Source organism: Corvus hawaiiensis, chromosome 3 (genome assembly GCF_020740725.1).
Source record: "Corvus hawaiiensis isolate bCorHaw1 chromosome 3, bCorHaw1.pri.cur, whole genome shotgun sequence".
Taxonomy (NCBI): Eukaryota; Metazoa; Chordata; class Aves; order Passeriformes; family Corvidae; genus Corvus; species Corvus hawaiiensis.
In genome coordinates this window covers 59466674-59490327 of record NC_063215.1, presented here as the reverse complement: position 1 = coordinate 59490327, position 23654 = coordinate 59466674, and the positions used below count along the sequence as shown (strand labels likewise).

The 23654-nt window shown below is 40.4% G+C and overlaps 1 protein-coding gene and 1 non-coding gene across 7 annotated transcripts; both read left to right on the top strand.

The window, feature by feature from the left end:
• Positions 1–1256: 1256 nt before the first annotated feature.
• On the top strand, positions 1257–21693 carry KATNA1 (katanin catalytic subunit A1). Of its 6 annotated transcripts, XR_007202542.1 has the most exons (12): positions 2598–2790; positions 6870–7044; positions 7763–7920; positions 9820–10003; positions 11872–11993; positions 13814–13919; positions 14257–14415; positions 15525–15651; positions 17157–17291; positions 17574–17700; positions 18671–18849; positions 21349–21537. XR_007202542.1 is itself a non-coding variant. In XM_048298552.1 (11 exons), exons 2-11 carry the CDS (start codon positions 6874–6876, stop codon positions 21545–21547), a joined length of 1488 nt encoding a protein of 495 aa, XP_048154509.1. In that variant the 5' UTR covers positions 1257–1486; positions 6870–6873; the 3' UTR covers positions 21548–21693. The 6 variants fall into 6 exon arrangements, 5 of the variants coding, with proteins under 5 accessions (XP_048154509.1, XP_048154508.1, XP_048154506.1 ...); XM_048298552.1 differs by lacking the exons at positions 2598–2790; positions 18671–18849 and adding an exon at positions 1257–1486 and having other exon boundaries at positions 21349–21693; XM_048298551.1 differs by lacking the exons at positions 2598–2790; positions 18671–18849 and adding an exon at positions 1257–1490 and having other exon boundaries at positions 21349–21693.
• On the top strand, positions 1561–1631 carry TRNAG-GCC. Its single transcript has one exon. It is a non-coding gene; the product is annotated as a tRNA-Gly (tRNA).
• Positions 21694–23654: the final 1961 nt, after the last annotated feature.

Here is a 23654-nt window from a genome sequence, read left to right as displayed (position 1 = left end):
TGCAGGAGTGCCAGGTTTCCAGTTTGTCAGTGCCCAGAAGTTGAAGAATGGAGGTTTTCTTGCCCTTGCTGACTGAACACACAGCATGTGTTTGACCTGGGGATGGGATGTGAGTGGGTGGTTGCACTGACACCTTAAAAGTTACTTCAGAATAAGAGAGAGAATTCCTGCTCTTGTGAGCAGCCTAACTGAATTACTGGATACTGATAGTCAGTGACATTCCTGAGTTACAGAAACTTTCTGTTTTCTCAGAATCGGTTTCTGTAGTGTAGCACTTCATGGAGTAATAAACCCCACACTGAATCTTTATAAGAAGTGAAAATCACATTCTTATTTTTCACTATTCAAATATGAAAGGTAAATGCTAGTTGTCCAAATGAATTTATTTTTCTGTCCTCCTTCACTTCCCTCTTCTACAAGTCCCCTTTATGCTGCAACAGCTCTACTGTTTAACAATAAAATGGCACAAGTGTAACAGTAGAAATGCTATTGTACTTGGCTGTCATCTCATGTTCGTAACCTGTTCTCAAAAGTATGTATTTTGATGTTCAAGTGTTCAGTTTGATGGTGTTCTTTCCATGTCCTCTGCTGGCTCTTTCATCAAAATAAGTAAATATTAGGAATTACTATTATGATTTTTATTATTTACGATACATTATGTATCATGAAGCTGTTCCTTAAGAGGACAATGTATCATAGCTTTCGTCTGTATTTGTCTTTGTGAAAATCCCCTTCTTTAGGTAGACATCTCAAAGTGCTAATGCAGAAACTAGTGTATTATTGGAGAGACTGAATTATATCCTAATTCTTCTACATTTGGGGAGGAGGTTGTGGAGGTACAGCACCATTTTTTATTCATTAGCCCACCTACAAAGGGGAGAAGGGAAATTCCTCCAGCTCTCATCAACCAAGTGCTGTGATACACTTAAAATTTTAGAAGCTCAGCCGCAGCTTTCTGTGTCTTTACAGCTGAAGTAATGTAGGAATGATTATTTTAAATGTAGACACTTGTTAAATGGATAGACTAAAAGTGCCAGTTTAAGAATGGGTAGAAATACAAGAACAACACGTAAGAATGGATGTGATATACTTAATTAGAGGATGACATACTGCTGTGGGGGTTTGGAGTTCACCCTGAAGGACTATCATAAACCTCCTGCATTGTGCCCAACCTTTAGATCCTATTTGTTGCTAAGCAGCTGAGTCTATTTAGACAGGTGATGAGGTCCTGCTCCATCAGGACACTCAAGGGCAGTTTCCTGGTCTGACTCCTCTCGGCAGCAGGTTTTCCTCAGCACCCTCAGATGCGTTTTCTTCCCCGGAATAACACCATCTGCGAGAGTTTGAAGAGGTGCAGACAAGTCACAAGCAAAGAACACGTAGATAAAAGTGGGTGCGTGCTATTCACTCGGCAAAACTCACATTTGTGAGTTACGGAAAGGAAATAGCCGAAGGAAGCCCCTCGACCACCACGGCAGGATCTCAGGTAGGTAAAGTGGTGGGGGGGAATCCGCGTTCGTCATCTTCGACTGACGAAGGCACAACCTTTCTTTCGCGCAAGCATTGGTGGTTCAGTGGTAGAATTCTCGCCTGCCACGCGGGAGGCCCGGGTTCGATTCCCGGCCAATGCAGTTGCTCTTTTATTTCGACTTGGTTTCTCCTCGCCTTTTTAAATTTTTTATTTTCACTACTCCTTAAAATATAGAACCAAACCAGCTCTTCCCTTTTAGTAATAACTCTCAAACAGACACCGGCTCCCTGTCGGCCTTGCTGGGCGGACCTTGTCCCCCGTCCCACCAGGCTGGAAGTGACGCAGCCGGATTTGCCTTCAAAAATTGCCGGCGGCGGCGGCGGGAGGAGGTGGCGGGCAGGGCCGGGGCGGGGCCAGTGCCGCTGCAGGAGGAAGGGGGGCGGAAGGAGTGAAGAACTCGTGGCTGTCGGGAGCTGCTGCCGCCGCTGACGGTGCGAGCTCTGGGGAGGAGTAAGTGAGCGAGAGGGGCCCGCGGTGTCCGCCCGGGCCCGCCTGTCCCTGCGGCCCGGGGCGGGGGGCGATGGCCGCGCCCCGCGTGGCGGGGCCGCCCCGAGGGCTCCCGGACACGGGCGGGCTCCGCTGCTCTGTCCCGGAGCCGGAGGGCGAGGGGCCGCGGTGGTGGCTGTCGCGACAGCGGTGACCATGACCACGGCGCTCGGCGGTCTCATTATGAGGGCTGTGGCTCACACGTGGTTGGTGCCGCACGGGGCATCGCCGTCGGGGGCTGCCGCTGCCCGCAGGTGTGCGGCCGGCGCTCCCGGCCTCCGCAGTCCGCCTGGGTGGGCTGCTGGTGCTGCCGGCACGGGCACGGAGCTCTGCTTCCTACTTCTCCCTTCACCCTCCACCTGCTTTTTTGGTTCTGGGGGTTTTTGTTAATATGCAGGAATCTGCGATGATGCAAATTTTCTGTCCAGACAGAGAGAAGCTGCGGGCAGCAATTCCAGGTATCCATTCTGCCGCGGACCTCTCTAAACTTCCGAAGAAATTTGCTAATTTAACATTGAGCATCAAAAAGAATGCTAGCCCCCCTGAAGCGGGGAGTAAGTAGCATGTTTAATAAAGTCTTCTGAAAGGCTTAGCCTGGAAAACATAAAATCATTTGCTACCAGTGTATCTCTGCCTAGTGATTGATTTTTTTTTTGTTTGTTTGTTCGCACAAACGGCCAGGTATATTTATATTTGTGGCTGCTGTGGTCTTCTTTTGCTGCCGTTACTGTTGAATACAGCAACGGAATGAGAACCATTTTGTTTAGTGTCCGGTAAGTCTGGCAACTCTTCTTCCCAGGTAATTGACATAATCACTTGTCAATACCAAATGTTGGCCGTGGATGTTATGAGGAAAGGTGTTAAAGCTGGAATGGAGCTCGGAGATGATGCAAGGTTATCATGTCTTCAGTAAAAACTGATTCCTGAAAGCTGTTACTTTGGGGTGTTTTTTTCTCATCTGGCTTGCCAAGAGAACTTTGCAAGTATTACACAGTTGCTTTGATGTTGGAGCCTGTATAGCAGGCTGAAATAATGGAAACCTGTGTACTCTGCCAAAATTCAGGCTCTGGCTTAGTGCAGACATTGAGGTTGGAGCGAAGAACTCCTTGGAAGTATTTTCCATGTATGGCTCGTGCTGTTCTTCGAGTCAGCAGGTCCACCACAGTAATTGATAACACTCCAGTGTTAATCTTCACTTCTCATCTCTGCATAGCAATCTCGTATTTTATTTTTTAAAGTTTTTCTTTGTGTTACAGGATTGATGCAGTGTTCAGTTACCGTTTCCCGGATTCTAACATATCACTGTGAGCAGAAATTACTTACAGTTATTCCTTATGCTGATTTCTTGAAGTCATTATGGAAAACATGAAGTATCCCCCGTGTTTTCTTGATAATGGTCAGGCTGTTATCTTTCAAATGAAATACAAAAAAAAGTTCCAAAACCTTATTCTCACAAGCTGTAGGGATCTTGAACTTTTGTTAGGTTCAACCCTCGCTGGACTTGGCTGTTCTGTAGTCTAAAAATATTTTAGGTCCTTGGAGCAAATGATAAAATGTATTTTGTTACTAGAGAAGGGTTGATTTTGGGGAACCTTACATACTCACAGCTAGTGTGAAGAGTGATTATTCTTGTTGTGAAGCGTGTGTGTTTGTACACAGTGAAGAATTAAACTGGCAAGACAAAGTGCTTAGGTTATTTTCCTTGTATCCTGTTCACTGTAAACTTTACGAGCTTTTTAGTGCTTTAGTGGCTGTTGGAACACAGATAACTTCATTGGTCCATGATTCATGGAAAGGTCATGGCTGATAAGTGCAGACCTGCTGCTTTGACATCCTGTTACGTGATAGCACCAAGGACTTGTAAACATACGCAATATTGCTAAGTGTTTGTAAATACTTTAAAAATTATTGAGTAGTGTCAGATTAGTTTTGTGAGAGTGTTAATCCCTTCAGTTCCGGTTTAACTCTGGATTTGTGTGTACTCATGCCTCGCACATCCTACACCCGGCTGAGCTGCCCCAGTGTATTGTGACCTTCTGCCACAAACTTCAGTCTACTTTCAGATTAGTACCCTAACTCTTCTTTTTCCCCCTTAGAACGGCTTTAGCATCTTCAGTTACAGGTGCAGCAGAGCCATGGACTCTGATTAGTGTATCAGCTCTGACACTGCCAGAAGTCAAGTGGCAGCAGCAGTGGCATGTCCAGACATAAGCAGAGCCAGCAGCTTTTTCTGCCTCACTTGTACTCAAGAGTCTTGCATTTGGAAGCCACTTCAAGCTCTTCTGCTCTTATGAGTCAAGATGAAGTAACAAATTAAATTTGTTTTCTAGTTTAAACTAAATTATGTTGCATTTTCAATACCACTGATGAAACAGGTGGATTCCAGTAGCATTATAAACTTGCGTGAGCACCTTGTTTTTTCTTTTTTTCTTCCCATGAGTTACTAGCTCATTCTGCTTACATGTCTGTTTCTACTTTCTGTCCTTACTTTCTCTGCCTTTTCTAACCTGAAAATCTCATTTGCTCTTTTATTATGTGCAGTGTTATCCTTCTGTTCCCAAGCTTTCATATATTTCTGGCTTAGCCTCTTTAGTTTTGGGGTTTTTTTTAAAAAAAAAAATAGTTATTTTCACATTTCCAAATGAAAGCTATTCTTACAAACTTTTTTTTTCTTTTTGTGGATACATAGAGTTGCTGTTCTGCTTGGATTGCTCTACAGCATTCAATGAAAAAAAGTTACCTGTGACTTCCCTCTGTATTTAAAAGTCTAGTTTGGTTTTAGTAACTTGCTATTACTTGATTTTTAAAATGTCTATTAGCATCTTGCTCAACTTGTGATTTCAGTAGTGTTAGTCATCGGTTTGAATTCTCAGGACAGGCAAACAGGTGTATCTGGTAGGATGAGCAGGAGTGGAAAAGCTTGCTCCTAAATATAGCAGGGAAAACTTTGGTAACATCTGTGCGATGATCCATACAGCAGCTGACAAACATCTTCAAGCTCTTTCTCCTGAGGTTAAAACCAACAAAACTCCCAAGCCAAACTCTGTCTCCACAGCCTAATTAGCCTGGGATATGTTAGTCTTTGTAGCTGGTGGTCACATTAACTGTATGAGCTTGTAGACATCATGGCCAGCTGGGCGAGTGTCTGGCTGGAGTGAGATTACACGGTGGAGGTTGTGTGATAGCAGGTTTCCAAGCTCACCCCCACGGGTCCCTTCTGCAGGGATGGGTGCGGGCTCTCAGAGGCCTGTCTTCAGCTCCCCTGCTTCCAGAGTTTAGCTGTTTCAGACCGAAAATTTTGACAGCAGCTATCTGCTTCAAGGGAAGCTGGGGAAGGAAGAGGATGGAAGCAAAAAAGAAGAGGATGTTGGCTCAGGAATGCCTGAGCTGTGTGTCTGTGCATAAAACTACTTGGAAAGGGGTCAGAAAAAAGAGTGAAAGCCCTAAAATGTTTGATTTGTACTTAGCAGTCCCTTTTAAAATGGAGAGCTCACATTTTAGCAGTAGGTTGGCAGGTGTGTGCAAAGTGTGGCTTCTGAAACCTCTGATAATGTGTCTGAATTGGACCCTGACCTGGTCTTGAAATATATTCCGTCTTAGGTCTGTTTATGGCGCATGTGAATTTAGTGCCTCTTACATTCTTTAAATAGTTGATCTGTATCAAGTGTGCTTCATCCCAGGGCTTAGCTGGAATTGCTTGTCTGCAGTTGCTTCTTCCTGGCACTGGGTACAGGTACCAAAATGAGAGCAGGACAACTCTCTTGCAGGCATGTTTATTTGCTGATTTTAATGTTTTCTGTGCCTGGTTAAGAAATTAGGAGGTGAGTGGCATTCTTGGTGCATAAGAGGCAAGAAAAGTGGAGACAGTGCAGGTGTCTTAGAGAAGGGGATGGGGTGTATTAAAGACACTGACAGTAACATGGGAGACTGCTCTATGGACAGTGGCACTGTAAAGAATGAGTACTACTTCTACTGTACTTGTGTAAATAATACTTCTGTGCTATTCTAATCTAAAAGCACAGATTCTGCTAGTGCTACAAAGTGGAAGTAGTCACAGTCTATGATGTTTGCTCCAAAAAAACCATGAACAACCACCACTGGCAGGGAAAAATAGCATGGTTTGAACAATATGTTAAATAAAATGGGTAGTTACACACTAAATGTTTAATTGTGGCTTTTGCTTACTTTCAGTGATAACTTAAACAGCCTCAATGTTTTTCAAGGGTTTATTTTTAAGTGTAAGAAGGAAAGTGATAGAAAGATGCAAGCTTGGCATGGAAGATGGATATTTGTTACAAAGAAACATTAAATAAAATTGAAGAATTGTAAAATCAAACTAATGGAAGAACAGTGTTTTCCGCAAGGCAAAAATTAGACTGTTAAAACTCACATGCATGGAATGTTAAGACAAAAAAAAGTTAACTAAACACAATGCACTAGGAAGAAGAGCTTTGATTTATTACTTGATGGGTGTTTTTTGTTTTAAACCACAGGCCAGCACAGTAAAATACTAATTTATCTTACAATAGAATAAAGAGGCAGGGAGAGTATGCAATTGTGACTTGAAACAGTGCATTTAAATCTGCATATTTTATATGGGCTTTTTGACAGAATCTCTGTGACAAGAAACAAAGCTGTGACATGAAAAGTTTAATTTCTAGTAACAGAATATCAGTTATCTTTTTATACGGATGACATTAATTTTAGGCCTTTTTTTTCTATCTGGTATTTTTTCAGCTTCTTTATTTTGGTATGCCAAATGAGCTAATAAGCATATGAAAATACTTCAAAAAAATTGTTCCAGTACTGGGTTGGTTTTTTTACTTCCTTAATATTTCCTGGTTTTTTTCAGCTTCATGTTGAACATGAGCCTTGTTATGATCATTGAGAATGTGAAGTTGGCCCGTGAATATGCCTTACTGGGAAATTATGACTCTGCAATGGTCTACTACCAGGGAGTTCTTGACCAAATGAATAAGTATCTGTACTCTGTGAGAGATACCTATCTGCAACAGAAATGGCAGCAGGTAAATTACACTTTTCTGGGACGTTTTGGGGGGAGGAAAGCATTGAAGTAGCAAGAATTGCCTATCTTACTGTAAACAAAAATATAAAAAGACCTACCCCTATTCTCTAATAAACAAGTGTTGTTATATATAGGCTTCTTTTTTGTTATATAGAGTTGTTTAAGTCATCTTTATGACTTGTCTTTCAGTGGCAGAACAGTCAATGCAACATGCTCCTTGGGAGCCAGTGCACTGTCTGCCTTGTTGGCTACTTGCTGATGAGTGCCTGTTATGCTGAAATTTTTTAGTCTGGTATCATTTGGGTCTTATTTCCCCCAATGTTTTAGTGGGGCTAAGGTCTTTAATAGCAAGTGAGTTGTTAATTTGTCCTCAACAAAAACCATAATTTCTTTTCATTGGTATTCTGTTTATTAGGTTGATACTTCTGATTGATATTTAGTCTGTTAGGTTTTGTCATACCTGCTTAATCTGCAGAATTTGTCAAAAGTCTTTGTTAAATCCAAAATCTCTCAGTTTGTCCTTTAAATGTGCTGAGGAAGGCAGAAAAACCTCCTTAGTATCTAATGTGCATAATTCTTGTTTATTGAAGTAGAATTAGGTAGCTTGTTAAACGCTGTGGAATCCATCCAGGCATTACATGGACTTGAACAGAGGACTGTTACAAACTTATTTCCAGTGTGCTTAATGTGCCTAATCTACCTTTTTTTTTTTTAATCAGGTTTGGCAGGAGATAAGTGTGGAAGCTAAGCATGTGAAAGATATAATGAAAACACTGGAGAGTTTTAAACTAGACAATACTCCATTGAAAGCCTCGCAACAAGAATTACCAGCTCACGATGCAGAAGTCTGGTCTTTGCCAGTACCTGCTGAACGTAGGTGAGAGGAAACCTGAAGACCTAAATTAATATTTATCAGGACAAAGTGTGCTTTGACTTCAGCCTGTTGTGGTGTAATTTTTGTTCTTGAACTTAGATGTGTAACACTCGCACCAGCAGCTTGTGGTGAAGGAGGTGTCATTTTGAGGCAGCCTAATCCAGAATGTTCTGGGGGTTTTATCTTACATTGGCCTGACTAGTGTCAAGCTTCTTTCCCTACCTGCTGTTGGTTGAGTTGTTTGGTTTTGACTTTTTATTTCCCTTTTGTCTTTGTTGGCATTAATTAGCTGGTTCAGGATGCTAAAGACATTGTTCTGTGTGTCTAGTTGGTTTTTGTTTGGCTTTTTTTCTTTTTTTTTTTGTGAGTAGCTGCCTGAGCTGGTTCACTGGAGGTTCTAACATATGCCAGTGGTAGCACAGAGGAGGGAACAGGAGTACATGCAGAGCAGACACAGAACTGTGCATTTTGACATAAAGTGATTGTCAGATTACTTCAGCTGTATTGTCAAATTATTGTTTGAGGCTTTGAACTTACAAGGGTTTTCTCACAGAGAGATACCTTCAGTCTTTATGGGTACATTTTAATGTCTATTTTTAAATTGATTTATTTTAAGCCTGCCTTCTGAAAGAAATGGGTCCTGTGTGATCACATTATTTCTGTATATCTCATTTAATAACTTTGGAATACTCACAGCCAAATTCAGTCAAATGTTATGGAAGGATAAAGTCTGAGAGGTGGAACTTTCCTAATGTTTTGAGGGTTTCTAGAGAAAAGATACACAAATTCATGTTTATAAAAAGGGAAGGTCTTGAGAGAACTGTTCCTGTTCCATTTGTCTTGCCAGCTGCTGAAGTATTGAATTGTGGCAATATGAAAAAGCCATAGTGAAAACTTGGGCTGTGTTGCATCAATTCCCATCTTGAGATAGCAGAACTCACAAACTGAGGTGGAAATCAGGTGTGGAATCACACTGTGTATTTTGAGCTTTGGGGTGGAATCCGTAGGTGTTCATAAATACAAATAGGTTGGTAGAAATTCCACTTGGAGAATGAAAATACTCCTAACACGTATGGTCTTACCATCAGCATATTCATGTAGTGTAATATGCATTTCATCCTGAAGAGATCTGTAGTGTTCTGACAAACTCACTGCTGTGAATCAATTAAAGACAATTTCTGTGAAGGTATTATGTGAAGGATCCTGACACATCTTAAACGATGCATCAAAACACATCATTTAGTTTCAGTAAATGCTCTCCAAATCAAAGATTTAGATTTTCCGTTCCCTGGAAATATCCCTGAACTTAAACTTGGCTAGTAGCTTATTAATGCCGAAGTTTTAGGGGGGCCCATGGAAAAAGTGTATTTGTGAGAGTAATGGACTTGTATGGGAAAGAAACTGAATTTTAAAAAAGAAGTCCATAATACCAGTCACAATAGTGGTTTATTCCCAGGCACTTCTAGAAGCAGTTTCATTTCCAGCAACTGGAGGCCTCACATACATGTTTTTCTTCAAAGGAAGTGGGAGCAAAAGGAAATGAAAATAAAATTGTCATTCCCACAAAACCTTTACATTTCTTTGTGTAGAGAAGTGAGGACCATGGTGATAAGCAGAATTTTTTTGTTTGTTAATTTTTTCTAGGTTGCATATTACTTTTACTGATGAAATATACAAAGCAAAGCACTTGTTTTAAAAAGTGTACCCTGAGCTTGTGGCAAAGGGAAAATGGATTTTTACTGACTATCTTAAAATACCTGTCCTTGACATATAGCTGTTTCTGACATACAGATTTTTATCTTGAGCAAAATGGCTTTTCAGTTTGTAACCAGTTGATTTGGTTAGGTAGTGCTCACCAGTGGCTTTACACTGAGGCTTTTTGCATATGTTACAACTAATTAGACCTTCGCCAGGACCCAGGAAGCGTCAGTCTGCTCCGTGCAGTGATTGCAGAGCTCACAATAATCGTGTAAGTGCAGCTGTCAGAGGCTCTCACCGTCCATCCTCTCGAAATCCCAGTGATAAAGGGAAGGCAGTCCGCAGCCGGGAAAAAAAGGATCAGCAAAATAAAGGAAAAGAGGAAAAGGTAAACTTGCAAATAACTTCATGGAGTTCTGAAAGTCAGACTTGCTTTCTTACTACTGAGTGTATTCTAAAATGACATCCCTATAAAATGTTTCTTCTGTTCATGTCAGCGTGCTGATTTGAATCTCACCTTGTAGGGTGTCTTTGCTTTGTGCACAGTGTTGATTATGGATTAATTAAAAACAAACAGTTGCTCTGGGAAGTTGGGATCTGGTAAATGTATCTGAAGGTGGGTGTTTCCAAGCTCTTCTTGGTGGTGCCAAGCAGTAGGACAAGAGGCAGTGGGCAGAAACTGATGCACAGGGAGTTCCAGCTGAACATGAGGAAAAACTTCTTTACTGTGCGGGTGACGAGGCACTGGAACAGGTTATCCAAAGAGGTTGTGGAATCTCCCTCACTGGAGATACTCAAGAACCGTCTGCACGCAATCCTGTGCCATGCGCTCTGGGACAACCCTGCTTGAGCAGTGAGGTTGGACCACCACTGTGGTCCCTTCTGACCTGACCCATTCTGTGATTCTGTGACGTGTTTACGGCAACTTGAAGGCAGTTGTTTAAAATTAATACCACTGGATTTCTGAGATGGAGCCTGGTGGCACTCATTCAAGTGGGACATCTTTGTGGCTTAATTGCTTTGAGTATAATGTAAACCAAGATTGACTTGCCTCTTCAAAGCATTTCAAGATTTACTTAATCCTTAAAGGAGAGTCTTGTGGGGGTTTTTTTTGTTTTTTGGGTTTTTTTGAGATCTGTTGCTAGCTCCATACTCTATTCAGTTTTAGATGAACAAAACCCCAGCATACTTGAACTCTGATCTGTTCTTGGCAATCAGAGTGCTTTAATTTTCACTTTGTGTTCTGGTCTCCATAAGTGTAGCTGATGACCAAAGTAAGAGACCATACAGGAAACAGTAGATTCCTAGTTTTCCAGGGTCTAAAGAAATCAAATGTCCATGCAATAGTTTGTTAGCTTCAGCAGCCTTAAGTTGTGGCAAGGTATCATGGCCTGTGGAGATAGCATAATCTACAAGGGTGGAGTTCTTTAGCTGTGTAAGCTGCTACTTTTATTAGGAGCTAAATTAGATTGTCTTTGAGTGATAATACTCTCTCCATCAGAATATACCCACAGAGAGACAGGATAGGTCTCTTTTTCTCTTTTACAGTTGTTCTGTCATCACCAGTGCTTGCTGTTAAATGTATAAAACCAGGGTATGTCTAGTGCATTTTATTTCCCTTCAGTTGCATGGTTTCTGCTGTTTGAGCCCTTTCAACTGTGTAGCTTCTTTGCTTCAATTCTGCTGCAGAGCTGCTTCTCTGCTGTTCATGTCCATGCTTCTGTATCAGTTAATTAGCTCTGGTTTTACCCCTGTGGTCTCCCTGCAGATCACCTCTGCTCATTCTACATATGGAAATCACACTTAATTTTGTTTTTTGTGTCCCACATACATGGCATATTTATGACACTTAGAGAATTTGAGATACTCTCAGTGTGACACTTCGTGGTCCAGTCTTATGCATTATTTCCCGCTACCTTGTCTCAGATAGTTTTAGGTTTCTCTGGGAGAAGAGGCAGAAACTGTTACACTGGGATAGGTGTATGCAGTTTTGATTAGGTACCAAAGCAAAGAAACTGCATCAGTGCAATATGCTGGCTTTGGGGAGAAGGAAATGGAACAAGGGCAGTACAGAAATCTGGGTGAAACACACAGATCCATCCTGCAGTGCAGCTGTAATGTGGATGCTTCATAATATTCATGCTGGTTTATGTTGCCACCTTCTAAAAATATGATGCTGTTATGGAATTGTGATAAAAACTAATTAGTAGCATAACCATTGTTATGTATTTACATTGTTATATCTTTTATATGTAGAACAAATCCACATCAGAGATTTCAGAGTCTGAACCAAAGAAATTTGATAGTACTGGATATGACAAAGATTTAGTAGAAGCTTTGGAAAGAGATATAATTTCTCAGAATCCCAACATTCGATGGTAAGTTTGAGTACTGCTGTTTAGCCTCTTGAGTTGTTGTTTCTATTCCCTCTTACATGATATGACAAGAATTAAGTATTTTATCTGATACTTACGTAAGGAAAGTATATACAGCTTTTCCTTACTGCCTTTGAATAGGCAACTAAACTTCTTATGTAGCTGAATATTTCTAGAGCTCAATTTTTTTTTCCCCCCCACACATAGCTTCATATAATAGTTGGGGCTGCATGGGACCTTTAAAGATCAGCTTAAGCAGTCCTTGCCATGGGCAGGGACATCTTTCCCTAGATCAGATTGCCTAAAGTCCTCTCCAACCTGGCCATATGAAGCTTATCAAAATTTTCTGAGAGTCCTAAAATCAATTTTTGAGATACTCTTTTGCAATGTAAAACTTTCTAATGTCTGTCAGTGTCTCTTGATTTGAAAAACTGTTTTGCTACTCTGGGGCATAGCAAGACAGAAAACTGATTATGATGCCATGAAGATTTTTTGCCTTTTCTTTTATACCCCTGTTATACCTTTTTTACAACTTCTGTATTCTTTAGTGCTTTTTGCCTACATTCTTGGACTTGTCAAGCTAGGAGACTAAACATTTTAGAAGCTTTGTAGTTAGGGATCAGTGTGCCCCAGACCCCAAGGTCCTCTCCAGAACACATTCTGTAAACTAAGATAGATCCATCCAGGGTGAGGCTCCTTGGGGAGGGGGGGCTCATTGGAGTCTCTCATTGGGGAATTTTTGATAGATATGCTAATTAGTAAAACCTATAATATTAGACCAGACCTTTTGGGGGTGTGCATTGCAAGATGCATTGAGGTGCATTTGACCTGGACGTGTGCACCTAAGGATCCTTAAAATAAATACCAAGGTAAAATCCCTTTTCCCCTTCTAACCGTGTCTGACTCTTGATTTTAAGACCAGGAAAAGGCATCAATTAACAAAGGAGCTATGTCAATATCAGAACCCTTTGAAATGTTGCTGGACATGATGTGGCCACTAGTATAAAATAAAATCCTGTGCCAGTACCTTTACATAAATGTGTTAAACCTTATACAAAGGTTGTATTGTGTTTCAAATGTTTCCAAGCTTAGGTGGTTTTGTGAGGATTAAATGAGCAAAAATCTTTTGGCAAATAAAGTAGGCTTTAAAAAAACCTGAACAGCCCCATAAAACACTTTGTGTGCATGCAGCTGTCCTGTATTTCAGTTTAATATTTAAATATGTTTCAGTTTTTATATTGACTCTTAAATTACGACTTCAGATTTGAAACTAATTCTTCATATAGATGTGTTTTGAAACCAAAATGTTACTTGGGCACGTGCTGATAAGAGGAATGCCCTGAGAGTTACCCTCAAGGAAATAAGACCAGCCTGTAAGGTATCTAAGAATTAATACATTTGTAACTCTGAAAAAGAATTCTAAAAATTCTCTTTAATTCTACTCCATTTACTAGTCTTCAGCAAGTTGTTCTTGTAACAATGAAAGAAGGTATTTAAGTTTCAGGGCCATCTCAGCAAAAGAAGAAAGCATAATCTGTAGTTAGCCTAAGTTGCGCCAACTTGCTTTACTCTGCTTGTTCTTCTGTGTATACTGACAGTGGTGCTCTAGTGAAATAGTTCATGTCGTTCTTGCTTTTGCATCCAGCTGGAGTCTACCTGCCAGATGCCAATTGTAGTTGTTACAGGCTTTTGCCATTAGAACGTAAATAATTCAGGAAAATGCATTGGGTTTATGGGAGAGCTGGTGTGTAAGTTTAATTGTGCTGTGGAGTGACTCTTGCATGCCATCTGAATCTGTCAAACAACTTTCTCTTTCTTGTCAGGGATGACATTGCTGATTTAGTAGAAGCCAAAAAGCTGCTTAAGGAAGCTGTAGTTTTACCAATGTGGATGCCAGAGTTTTTTAAGGGGATTAGAAGACCCTGGAAGGTATGAAAAAAACCTGCTTCTGTGATCATAAGTAGGATTTTGAGATTGCATCTTGGCAGAGTAAGAAATGTCAAATGTTTTACAGTTTAAGTAAATTCTTTCCACATTTTAGTAGCAAAATTTATGGTAAATAATAACAGCAAGACAAAGATGTCAGCCAGATACCTGCACTGTCTTCAGCTATGTGTTTGCAAGTAAGCAATAGTATTCATTACTTACCTTTGAATAACTTTTCAAGGGAAAGTGTACATCCAGTATTTTACTATTACACTAAACAAACTGTAAAGTTCTCTGTTTTGGTTCTTGTCCTAAAAGTGGTTCTTTTTCATATTAATAGGGTGTGCTGATGGTTGGTCCTCCTGGTACTGGAAAGACCCTCCTAGCAAAAGCTGTAGCCACTGAATGCAAGACAACTTTTTTCAATGTTTCTTCTTCCACACTTACCTCAAAATACAGAGGAGAATCTGAGAAACTTGTTCGTCTGCTGTTTGAAATGGTGATTTAAGTTTCTGAATATGAGCAGTGAGATAATGAAGTAGAATCACCTCTGGAACAATGAAACCTTACCAAGGTTTCATACTCATAGCATACATAAACGGCTCTCCAAGCTTCAAATGCTTGGGGCATTTCTGATTTGCCCATTTGCATTTCAAGATTATTCCTAAATAGATTTATAAAAGCTGAAAAATTAGGTCATCTTTAATTTTCAGGGTTAGCTTGCTATGTTAGAGGTAGCTCACTAAGCTGGTGAGTGCTGCAGAACATACTTGAATGTAAATATAGGGATGGAATTAATTGCTTTCTGGGTGAGAACCCTATTTTTAGGCTGTGTTTTGTTGTTTTTATGGGTGGTTTTTTGTTTGTGCTTAAAAGAAGTGGCCTTCCAAACTGTATTTGGCTTCAGAGCACATAATCTTGAAATGGGCTCAGAAAATAGTTGCCTTATTTTTCCATGTGTTACCAGGTTTGCATGCAGTGTTTGCACAGTACTGAAGGGGAAAGCAGAGTTGCAGTTACAGTAGTCAGAAAAGTCAGGAAGTAAAAGATCTTTCACATTATGGTTTGGTAGGTCTGGTACCAGCTCATTTAATGTGATTAGTCAAAAATGCAGATACACAATGAACAGCATCTCAACTGCTCTTTTTTATTATCCTGGATCCTTGTCTTTAAATGCTCTTGTTTTCAAAAAGGTCAGTTATTTTGCAGTTGACCTCTCTTGGACAGGTTCCATGTCATGGTGTCCCAGCTTAACATTCATCCTAACTTTAACTGAAATCTTATTCAAGCATTCTGTGATGACTTTCACAGCTAAAAATGTTACTCCTAATGTGGAAAACTGCCTATAGCTTATTAAATGTTTTTTTATAGCCCTAGCAACTACAGGACTTTGCCAAAAGCTCTCCTACTCAAATGCTGTGAATGAATGCACAGCTGCTCTGTACCTGAGTGCTGGGGTCCGAGAGAGGAAAGGGTGGGGATTGTTCAATACTTGTGAGCTGATAGAATGGGGTAAATACATCATTACTCAGCTCTGAATATGCTGCTACTTCTTAAATGAGAGTAGACTGCTATCTCAGCTTCTTCTTTATCTTTTGCTTTCTTCAGGCTCGATTTTATGCCCCGACAACCATATTTATTGATGAGATAGACTCCATCTGTAGCCGCAGGGGAACTTCAGAGGAGCATGAAGCCAGCCGACGTGTGAAGGCAGAACTGCTGGTTCAAATGGATGGTAAATAACCTGATCACTGGGAACTGCTGGACTGGAGGAAACTTGAGGGACAAAAACCAAAAATCATTCAAAACTTCACTCTTCAGAAGCAGTTTTTTGAAAGACTTACATGAAATTTGGGTTAAAAGCTACAAGTGATGTTGTTTAAGTCTTTTGGCCTCTGAGCCAAAAGTGATTCAGAAAAGGAGGATTCAATAGAAAATACATGATTTCAAAAGAGCAGCAGAAAAAACCCCTGTTTCTCTCAGTCTTCGCCTGGCATGTCACTCACTTCTTCAAAATTAAGTAAAAAGTGGTTCAAAAGAACTGTGACCTGTTCCAATTTAAACTTCAAAGGCAGCATTACACTTAACTTCTTTGGGATCTCTTTTTCTCCCAAAAATATAAATAAAAGTGAAGATCATCTATTTCATAGAAGTGGTTGGGAGAGTTTTCATTTTAAAACACTGAGTTCACTACAGATGTGTGGCTAGTATTTCACAAATCAGCGAAGTTCAAAAGCAGGTAACAGCGCAGAGTTGCTGTAGAGGCATCCTTTTTATATTCTGGTGAGCACAGAGAAGGAAAGGAACTACTGAAAAGTGCTAATCTATGGACTGATTTGTGATAGAATTCCAGGAGTCAGAAGATTTGCATATTTATTTCTCCTTCTCTGATGTTGGTACCCTTTTATTTTTGTCTTTAAAGAGCAGCAGAGCTGTAATACTGTTCTCATGTCAAGTATGTACATAATCTGATTTTATTAATAACAACTATTTGAATCCTTTTACTTAGGCTTTCATAAATAGTGTTTTATATGCAGGTTCTCAAGCAGACTAGGTGCAATGGCTATCCCACAGCCCAATCCTGTTGTTCTAAGCAAAAACAGTAGATACAGAGAGTAGCAACTTTAAGAAAATTACCTTCTTCCTATTGTAGCAGGTTCATACTGTTTAGAAATTGAGGTATTCTGTCTGTCTCTGAGAAGTTGTGATTTAGTTCACCAAATTTAAACATTACTTCAGCAGTTTTGTACAGTCCATCTGTACACGTGGAACCTTTGGCCTGAATTCAGAAGTGAGGACACCTTGTAGGGAAGTCATGCTGCTTTTGTGTGGCTGTTGGTGAATACTGTGAGGGACGTCTGGTTTTTGGTGTGGTGGTGGTGTTGGGGGTTGTTTTGTTTCCTTGCATGCTGTTACAAGGTGTCGACATGAAAACTGAACCACTGTTTTGGCAGAAGTACAAACAACCTCCTGTAAAACCATTCTAGCTATGATAGAGAGGAACTTCCTGGTCTGAGCAGTGGCCTCTGCCCCTGCTCCTGTTTAAACCAAGTTTCCATTTATGCTTGCAGGCTGTCATAGAGATGAAAAAGCGAACTCTGTTGCACTTGGTGATTCTATTATGCTTGGGCTTATTAAAGTGCAGTAGAGTAGCTGCTTTAATACTACAGAACTGTTTTCTCCATACATGAAATTTCAGAAAACATATGTATATTTTACCTCCTCTTTTCTCCGTTGCAGGTGTTGGGGGGGCTACTGAAAATGATGATCCTTCTAAGATGGTCATGGTACTTGCTGCTACTAATTTTCCTTGGGATATTGATGAAGCCCTACGACGGAGACTAGAAAAGAGAATTTACATTCCTTTACCATCAGGTATGAAGAATTCGGGAGAGGAGTAGAGGAGTAGTTAAAAATTCTAAAATCTAAACTTTATCAATATTGCTTTAGTTTTGATCACTTGGTTTAAAAATCTAATTGATACACGTATGCAAATTCACTTACGGATTCAGAACCAGGTTGAATTTAAACATAAACATTTACTCTTGTAGCAAGTACAGTGTCCTTTTTCTCATTCTTCCCTCTTATCCTCCTTCAATTTATTATTTATCTTCAGAAAGCAAATTGTATAGACTCAATTTTGTTTTCTCTGGTTAGCCAAAGGTAGAGAGGAACTCCTGAAAATAAATCTGCGAGAGCTGGAACTGGCTGACGATGTTGACCTTGCAAACATAGCTGAGAAAATGGAGGGTTATTCAGGTGCAGACATTACCAATGTATGCAGGTAAGTTGACATTGCATCATTTGTGTTACTACTGCTGCAGACTCTGGGAAAACTGTAAGGTAACCGGTTTACGTGATTAAAGTTATTGCATAAAAATGGACTGTAACTTGTCTTTTATGTATGGCTAAAAGGTGAAATACTGCATTAATACTTACCTAAATTTCCGTTTGAAGAGTAGTTGCAACCTAGTAATCTAATCCGCTGTGGTTTAGGTAAAATTCTACCTTCTTTCATGTAGACTAAATTCCATGCATGAGGACTATCCAGAGGATGGTAAACTTTAACTTGTAGAGTTGAAGTCATTCTGCTGGGGTTGTACAACTTCTGCAGAAATCCATGTGTAAGAGGCAACAGTGATAGAGGCTGGAATAACTAAAGTAAAAACACAGGGTTTTCTTCCTTCATGACATGGAAAAGGTGTAGAGTCTTGTGTGATGGTGCAAGAGCTGTGTACTCAGCACATTGGTTTTTGTGATGAGACTGACTAAAGTTTTCTGCTACCTGCTCCATTTCCCTATCTTCTCTGTTCTATTGGCATACAATTGTGAGCATATTCTCTAGCCTAGATTCCTGAAATAATTGACTAAAAATACCTTCTAATCCTTCTGTTGTACTTTCTTTGAAAAATTGGAAAGGGAAGGAAAGGACTGATCTATTAAGAGGTAAGTGTCAGTTGTCCCATGCACATTAAAAGACTTGTACTGGCACAGTTGCAGCAGTGGCAAACTCTGGGATCTGCAGTACGGGGCAGAGAACTGAAGCTGCTTAAGGTGCTGTTGTCATCTGATAAGCACCTGTGTAACGCTGCTTTCAGGCTTTGGAGGTAGCATGGAAGTGTGGCAGGGCAAGGCTTCAGCTCCTAGTTGTTCCAGCCCAACTTTTGTGGGGTTGTGCTTTGAGCATGATGAGAGAGCTGGAGTAAAGGCACCTCCTGGCTACTTCCTCAAATGTGGATCCGTTTCTTGCCTAGATTCCTAACTTGGCTCTGCAGACACGTGTCAGCACAGCTGAGAGGACAATGTGCTGTGCCACAGGGATGAAAGCAAGTAGCCTGTACACAAAGCTGCTGCCAAAGGCTCTGTCAGCAGGGCTGCTGCAGGCTGAGCTAAAAGTTTGGAGCCTCCTTGCACAGTGTCTAGGAAAAGAATGGTATGTTAGTTGCTCTGAATCTGTGTTGTGCAGGTTTGTTTCATTTGTAGGTTTGTGAGATGAATTTGTGGTGTTCTTTTGATCAGTCTTGGTGTTGGTTCTGCTTTGAAAGCAGTTTGTGCTAATAGGTTCATGTTGTATGAAAGAGTGTTTATTTGATCTGGTGCTTTGTGCATTTTAGCTGCAGTTTGTCTCCTCCAGTCTGTTCAGTGTTTGTTGTTTGTAATTAATTTTATACTGAATATCAATACATTGTTTTAGAAGTGAAAATACTTGTGATGTTTTTCAGTGAGTTTTATGTGTATATGTATTTGTACACAGTTACATTTGATTTTTTTAACCAAAGTCCATTTGTACAAATACTATTTAAAAAAAAGGCAAACAGATAAAAAAAACCACAAAGAAACATCTGAATCTTCCACTTGTGGCAGTCTCTGAAGTGATGACTGAGGTGGCAGCAAGCAGAAATCCAGATGAACTGGGATTTGGATGTCCATGATTTGAAATCACGAAGAAAGTACTCATATTAGCCTGTGCATTTACACTTTGTTCATGGTGTCAGGAAAAACAGCTCTTGGGCATGATTGTTTCATTTACGTTGAGACAAAAAGATGTGGATGATTTAAAAGCGCTTTTTTATGATTCAGGCTCTCAGTATGTAAGCATAGTAAAGTCCAAGCCTGTATACTGTGACAGTCCTTGCTAGTGACATAAGCAAAACCTAAGAATAAGTGGACCAAGAGCTCTGGTTTACTGAAATGACCCTCCTATCTTAAAGAATTTGAGGTGAAGTCCAAAGTTTGCTGAGCCAGAGTGAAAACCAGTCAGAGGTAACACTACAGTTCCTAGCAGTCAGCATATAACCATGGGAAATGAAGGTGAACCTTCATTTTAAAATGACTTTCAGGAAATACAAAATGCATCTAAATTGCAGATTAGATGTGAGTATGAACTGACTTTGAATCGTTGTTTTGAGTGGACTGTGAATGTTGAAAGGCCTTCAGAACAGAACTGGCCCCTGCTGGCCCCTCCAGTGGGTGGCTGCTTGTTTTTTGAATACAGCTTTGGTGCTTCTCCAGGCACCAAGAGTGCGTTTGAGAAAGCACCAGGAGTTCCGTTTGGAATGACTGTCCATAAAATGACTTTACAAAAGGAAGTGGTGGCAGCTGCACTTCAGTTCTTTCTGTGTGTTGTGGTATGATGGGCTGGTTGGTTGGATTGTTGGATTGTTTTTGCTGGACTTTCTGGGTTTTTTTTAACTGCTGTCTGGAAGCAAATTAGATGCATGGAATGTTCCCCCCACCCCACTGTGTAACAGTAGCTTATGGTTTATAAATGATGATGTAACAGCAAAGCATGGTGATACTTGGTTGAGATGGAGTTCAATGAGGCAACCTTTTGGTTGGTCTGACATTTTTGCTCCTGTGTTACAGGTTTTAATTTATTAATTAGCACTGAGATTAGCTCGGTTGGTCAGAGCATGGTACTGATGACATCAAGGTTGTGGGTTCGATCCCTGTAAAGGCCATTCATTTAAGAGTTGGACTCGATGATCCTTGTGGGTCCCTTCCAACTTGGAATATTCTGTGAATTATTTAGTAAATTCCTTAAGTCTGTCAGCTATGGTTTCCTTTCAGGGGGGAGGGGGTGGTACTGAAACAGAATATGCTCAAACCATCTTCCTAAATCCTTCCGGAAGACAAACGTGTAAGTTTTTCTCTCTTTGGATTCGCACCTACTGATATGACACAATATACTACTGTGACATCACCGAGATTACACTTCCATCTTTTTTACTGCTAGACAAATAAGCAGCATTTTCTGGTTATTATAAGATATATAACAATGAATTAGCAGGAACTTTAGCCTTCCAGTGTTATCTAATTATCACCTCACCAGCTCATCACCTGCTGCTACCAGATTTCCTGCTGGAAATCTAAATGTAGTCAAACCTAACATGAAAGAAAATGACACACTCATAAAAACACTCAGTGCTTATTAAGGCCAGAAGTTTGAGGAGCTACAGACAACAGATTTTGTCATTTAACACTGAGATGTGAGCATACCGGTTAGAGGTAGATACTGTTGACTCCTCTGTCTTTGAAGTGGGATTCCTGTTCAAACATTCAAAACACTCCAGCTACTCCTTCTATATCTAGGAGGAGTGAAATTGTTATTGCCTTGTTGCTGTTCAAAAATACTATAAACAGCAGCTGCATCATAGGCATGCAGTGACATCAGCTAAACCAGTTTGTCTTCACTTCTTTTGCCTAGCCTGTGAATAGCAGCTGTTCAGATAATGCCATGTTTGAAAAATATGGATAGCATGGTATTGTAGTTTGTACAAGCACTTTGAGATCTTCCCATCAAAGTTTACAATTCTTTATTGTGTCTTTCTGAATGCAGCAGCTTAGCTGGAATGCCATGTTGAGCCTTTCAAACAATTGAACTTGCCATCCTGCATTGAGTAATGATTTTATTTTCTTACCCTCCGACTAGAGATGCATCGTTGATGGCTATGAGGAGGCGTATTGAAGGCTTGACACCAGAAGAAATAAGAAATCTTCCCCGAGATGAAATGCACATGCCAACAACTATGGAAGACTTTGAAATAGCTTTGAAGAAAGTTTCTAAATCTGTATCTGCTGCGGACATTGAGAAATATGAGAAATGGATAGTTGAGTTTGGATCATGTTGAGTTGTCTTCTCTTGAAGAAAGACCACCTTATGTCTTAAAACAGCTTTAGAAGTAATCAGTGATGTGTCACTGCACTGCATGCTCTTTTTAACTTTTGTAATTTAAGAGTAACAGATGTCTAAATAAATTTTTTTCGAAAATGCAAATTCTGCCTACCTCTCTTTGAACTAGCTCAAAAGTCACCCATTTTTCTCACATGCTGATGAGTATCTGCTTTAATTTTCAAGATTTTAAAATTACTTCAGTTCTAGAACTCCTTTCATCAGAGTATTTACTCTTGAAAAATTGCTCTTGTGTCAATAAAACCCCGCAAACTAGCCCTGCTAAGTGAGTCAGGGATGCTGAGAAAATGGGACAAACAAGATGCCGATGGTCTTCCTCGCTGATACTGGCGAATTCTGCCCTTAAATGGTTGTTAAAGAACCTGTGCAAAGGCTGAGGTGTGGAACAGCAACCCTCACGCTGGAACAGTCAATGGAGTCAGTGAAGTTTGAGCAAGGGGTAAGATCATCACAGGTTTACAGTAGCTGTTAAGTAATATTAAAATACATCCAGCTGGTATAAACTAATTCTGTGCAGCCAGCAGTGATGCTGTCACAGGTGTAGTTTCCTTGTTAGTTTGAGAAATGAAAAGCTTTCTGGCATTAATTCTGAAATAGTTTTTCTTCCTTGACTGTCTGGTACTGCAAGCAGCAAAACTCCAGACTGGTGAGTTGGGTCCTGGTTTACACGGTTATTCTGGTAAGGCTGTTCTGATAAGGCAGCATGTGTTGTGTTTGTGCTCAGTTGATAACCCTGACTTTACAGTTGACATCTAAATTCTCTTTTTTCATCACTTAGTAAGTGGCATGTAGAAGCAGTTATCTGAGAATGGTTCTGCAGTAACCATCCAGGTGATTTAGATTTTGCTGAACAGTGGTAATTGTAACTAAAACACCTTTAATTTCTGTTCATCATCTACTATTTTGGAAACTCGTCTTCCTGCCAGCTCCTCCCAGTGGAGCCAGCTGTAGGTCTGCTTATGGGTAAACGTCATGATTTTTTGTGAATCAAATAGGTCTGGACTTTTTCCAGCTGGTAGATACATGCTGTATAAAGCTGGCTGTGGAATTCCTGCTCAAATGTCTCTTCAGATGCTGCAAGGTAGGTGGGAAGGACAAATGGTAACGCAAAGTTGCAGTCTGAGTAGGAGGCAAGTGCATTTCAAAGACACAGCTGTGTACATGCCATTCATCACTGTGTTGTGAGTGACAGCTGGACACGCTGAAAAGGGACTTCCAGCAGCCTCAACAATGAGGGGCTCAAGTATGACACAGATCTTGTAGAGTTCCTGAATCCCTGGGTGACCTGGCATGATGAACCCAGAAATAAAAGGGAAAAGTTGAGGTGAGTGTACAGGTATGTACATTTATAGACTTCCATTTCCAGAATGGAAAACAAATTTACTACTTTCGGATAGCCATATGTGTCAGAGTTAATAAAAATATGCAAGATTTTGAAGACGTGGGTTCTATTTATTTTCCTGTTTGTATGTTAGGGTGAGAGTGTAGCTGTCAGCTGTTGTTGCAGGAGGAGATTTTTTTCTCATAATTCACTGCAAACAACCCAAAATACTCAATCTATCCCCAGCGTAAGAAGGGAGAGTAGGCAAGCTTTGGTCCTTGGCAGCAGTCCAGTAAGGGGCCACTTAGACTAAGTGTGATACATTTTGAGAACTTCTAAAGTAAATCTCAATTTAAAAGCAGTAGTTTAGTTTTCAACCAGCCCTGTTCACTCTAAATGAACAAAATTACCATCTCTGTAATGTGTGGTACAGGGAGGAAAAGGTGGTAGAAGCTGAATTTGTAGCTCAGAGGTTCATTTTGGTTTGGAACACTCAACATGGTGATACGTGGTTCTGAGGGCAAGAAGGGCTGCAGTGAGAGCCATAGTTTGAGAGATGATGTTGCTCTTTCTAAAAACCTGCTCCCATCCTACCAGTGATGTTTTTGGGTAGCTGGGTTTTGTTAGGGTTTTTTTTCAGTTCCCAGTCCCCCACCCCAATTCCTTCCCCTAGAGGGCACATGTATCCTGATCAGTTCCTGTCTGGAAAAATGAGACCTACCAT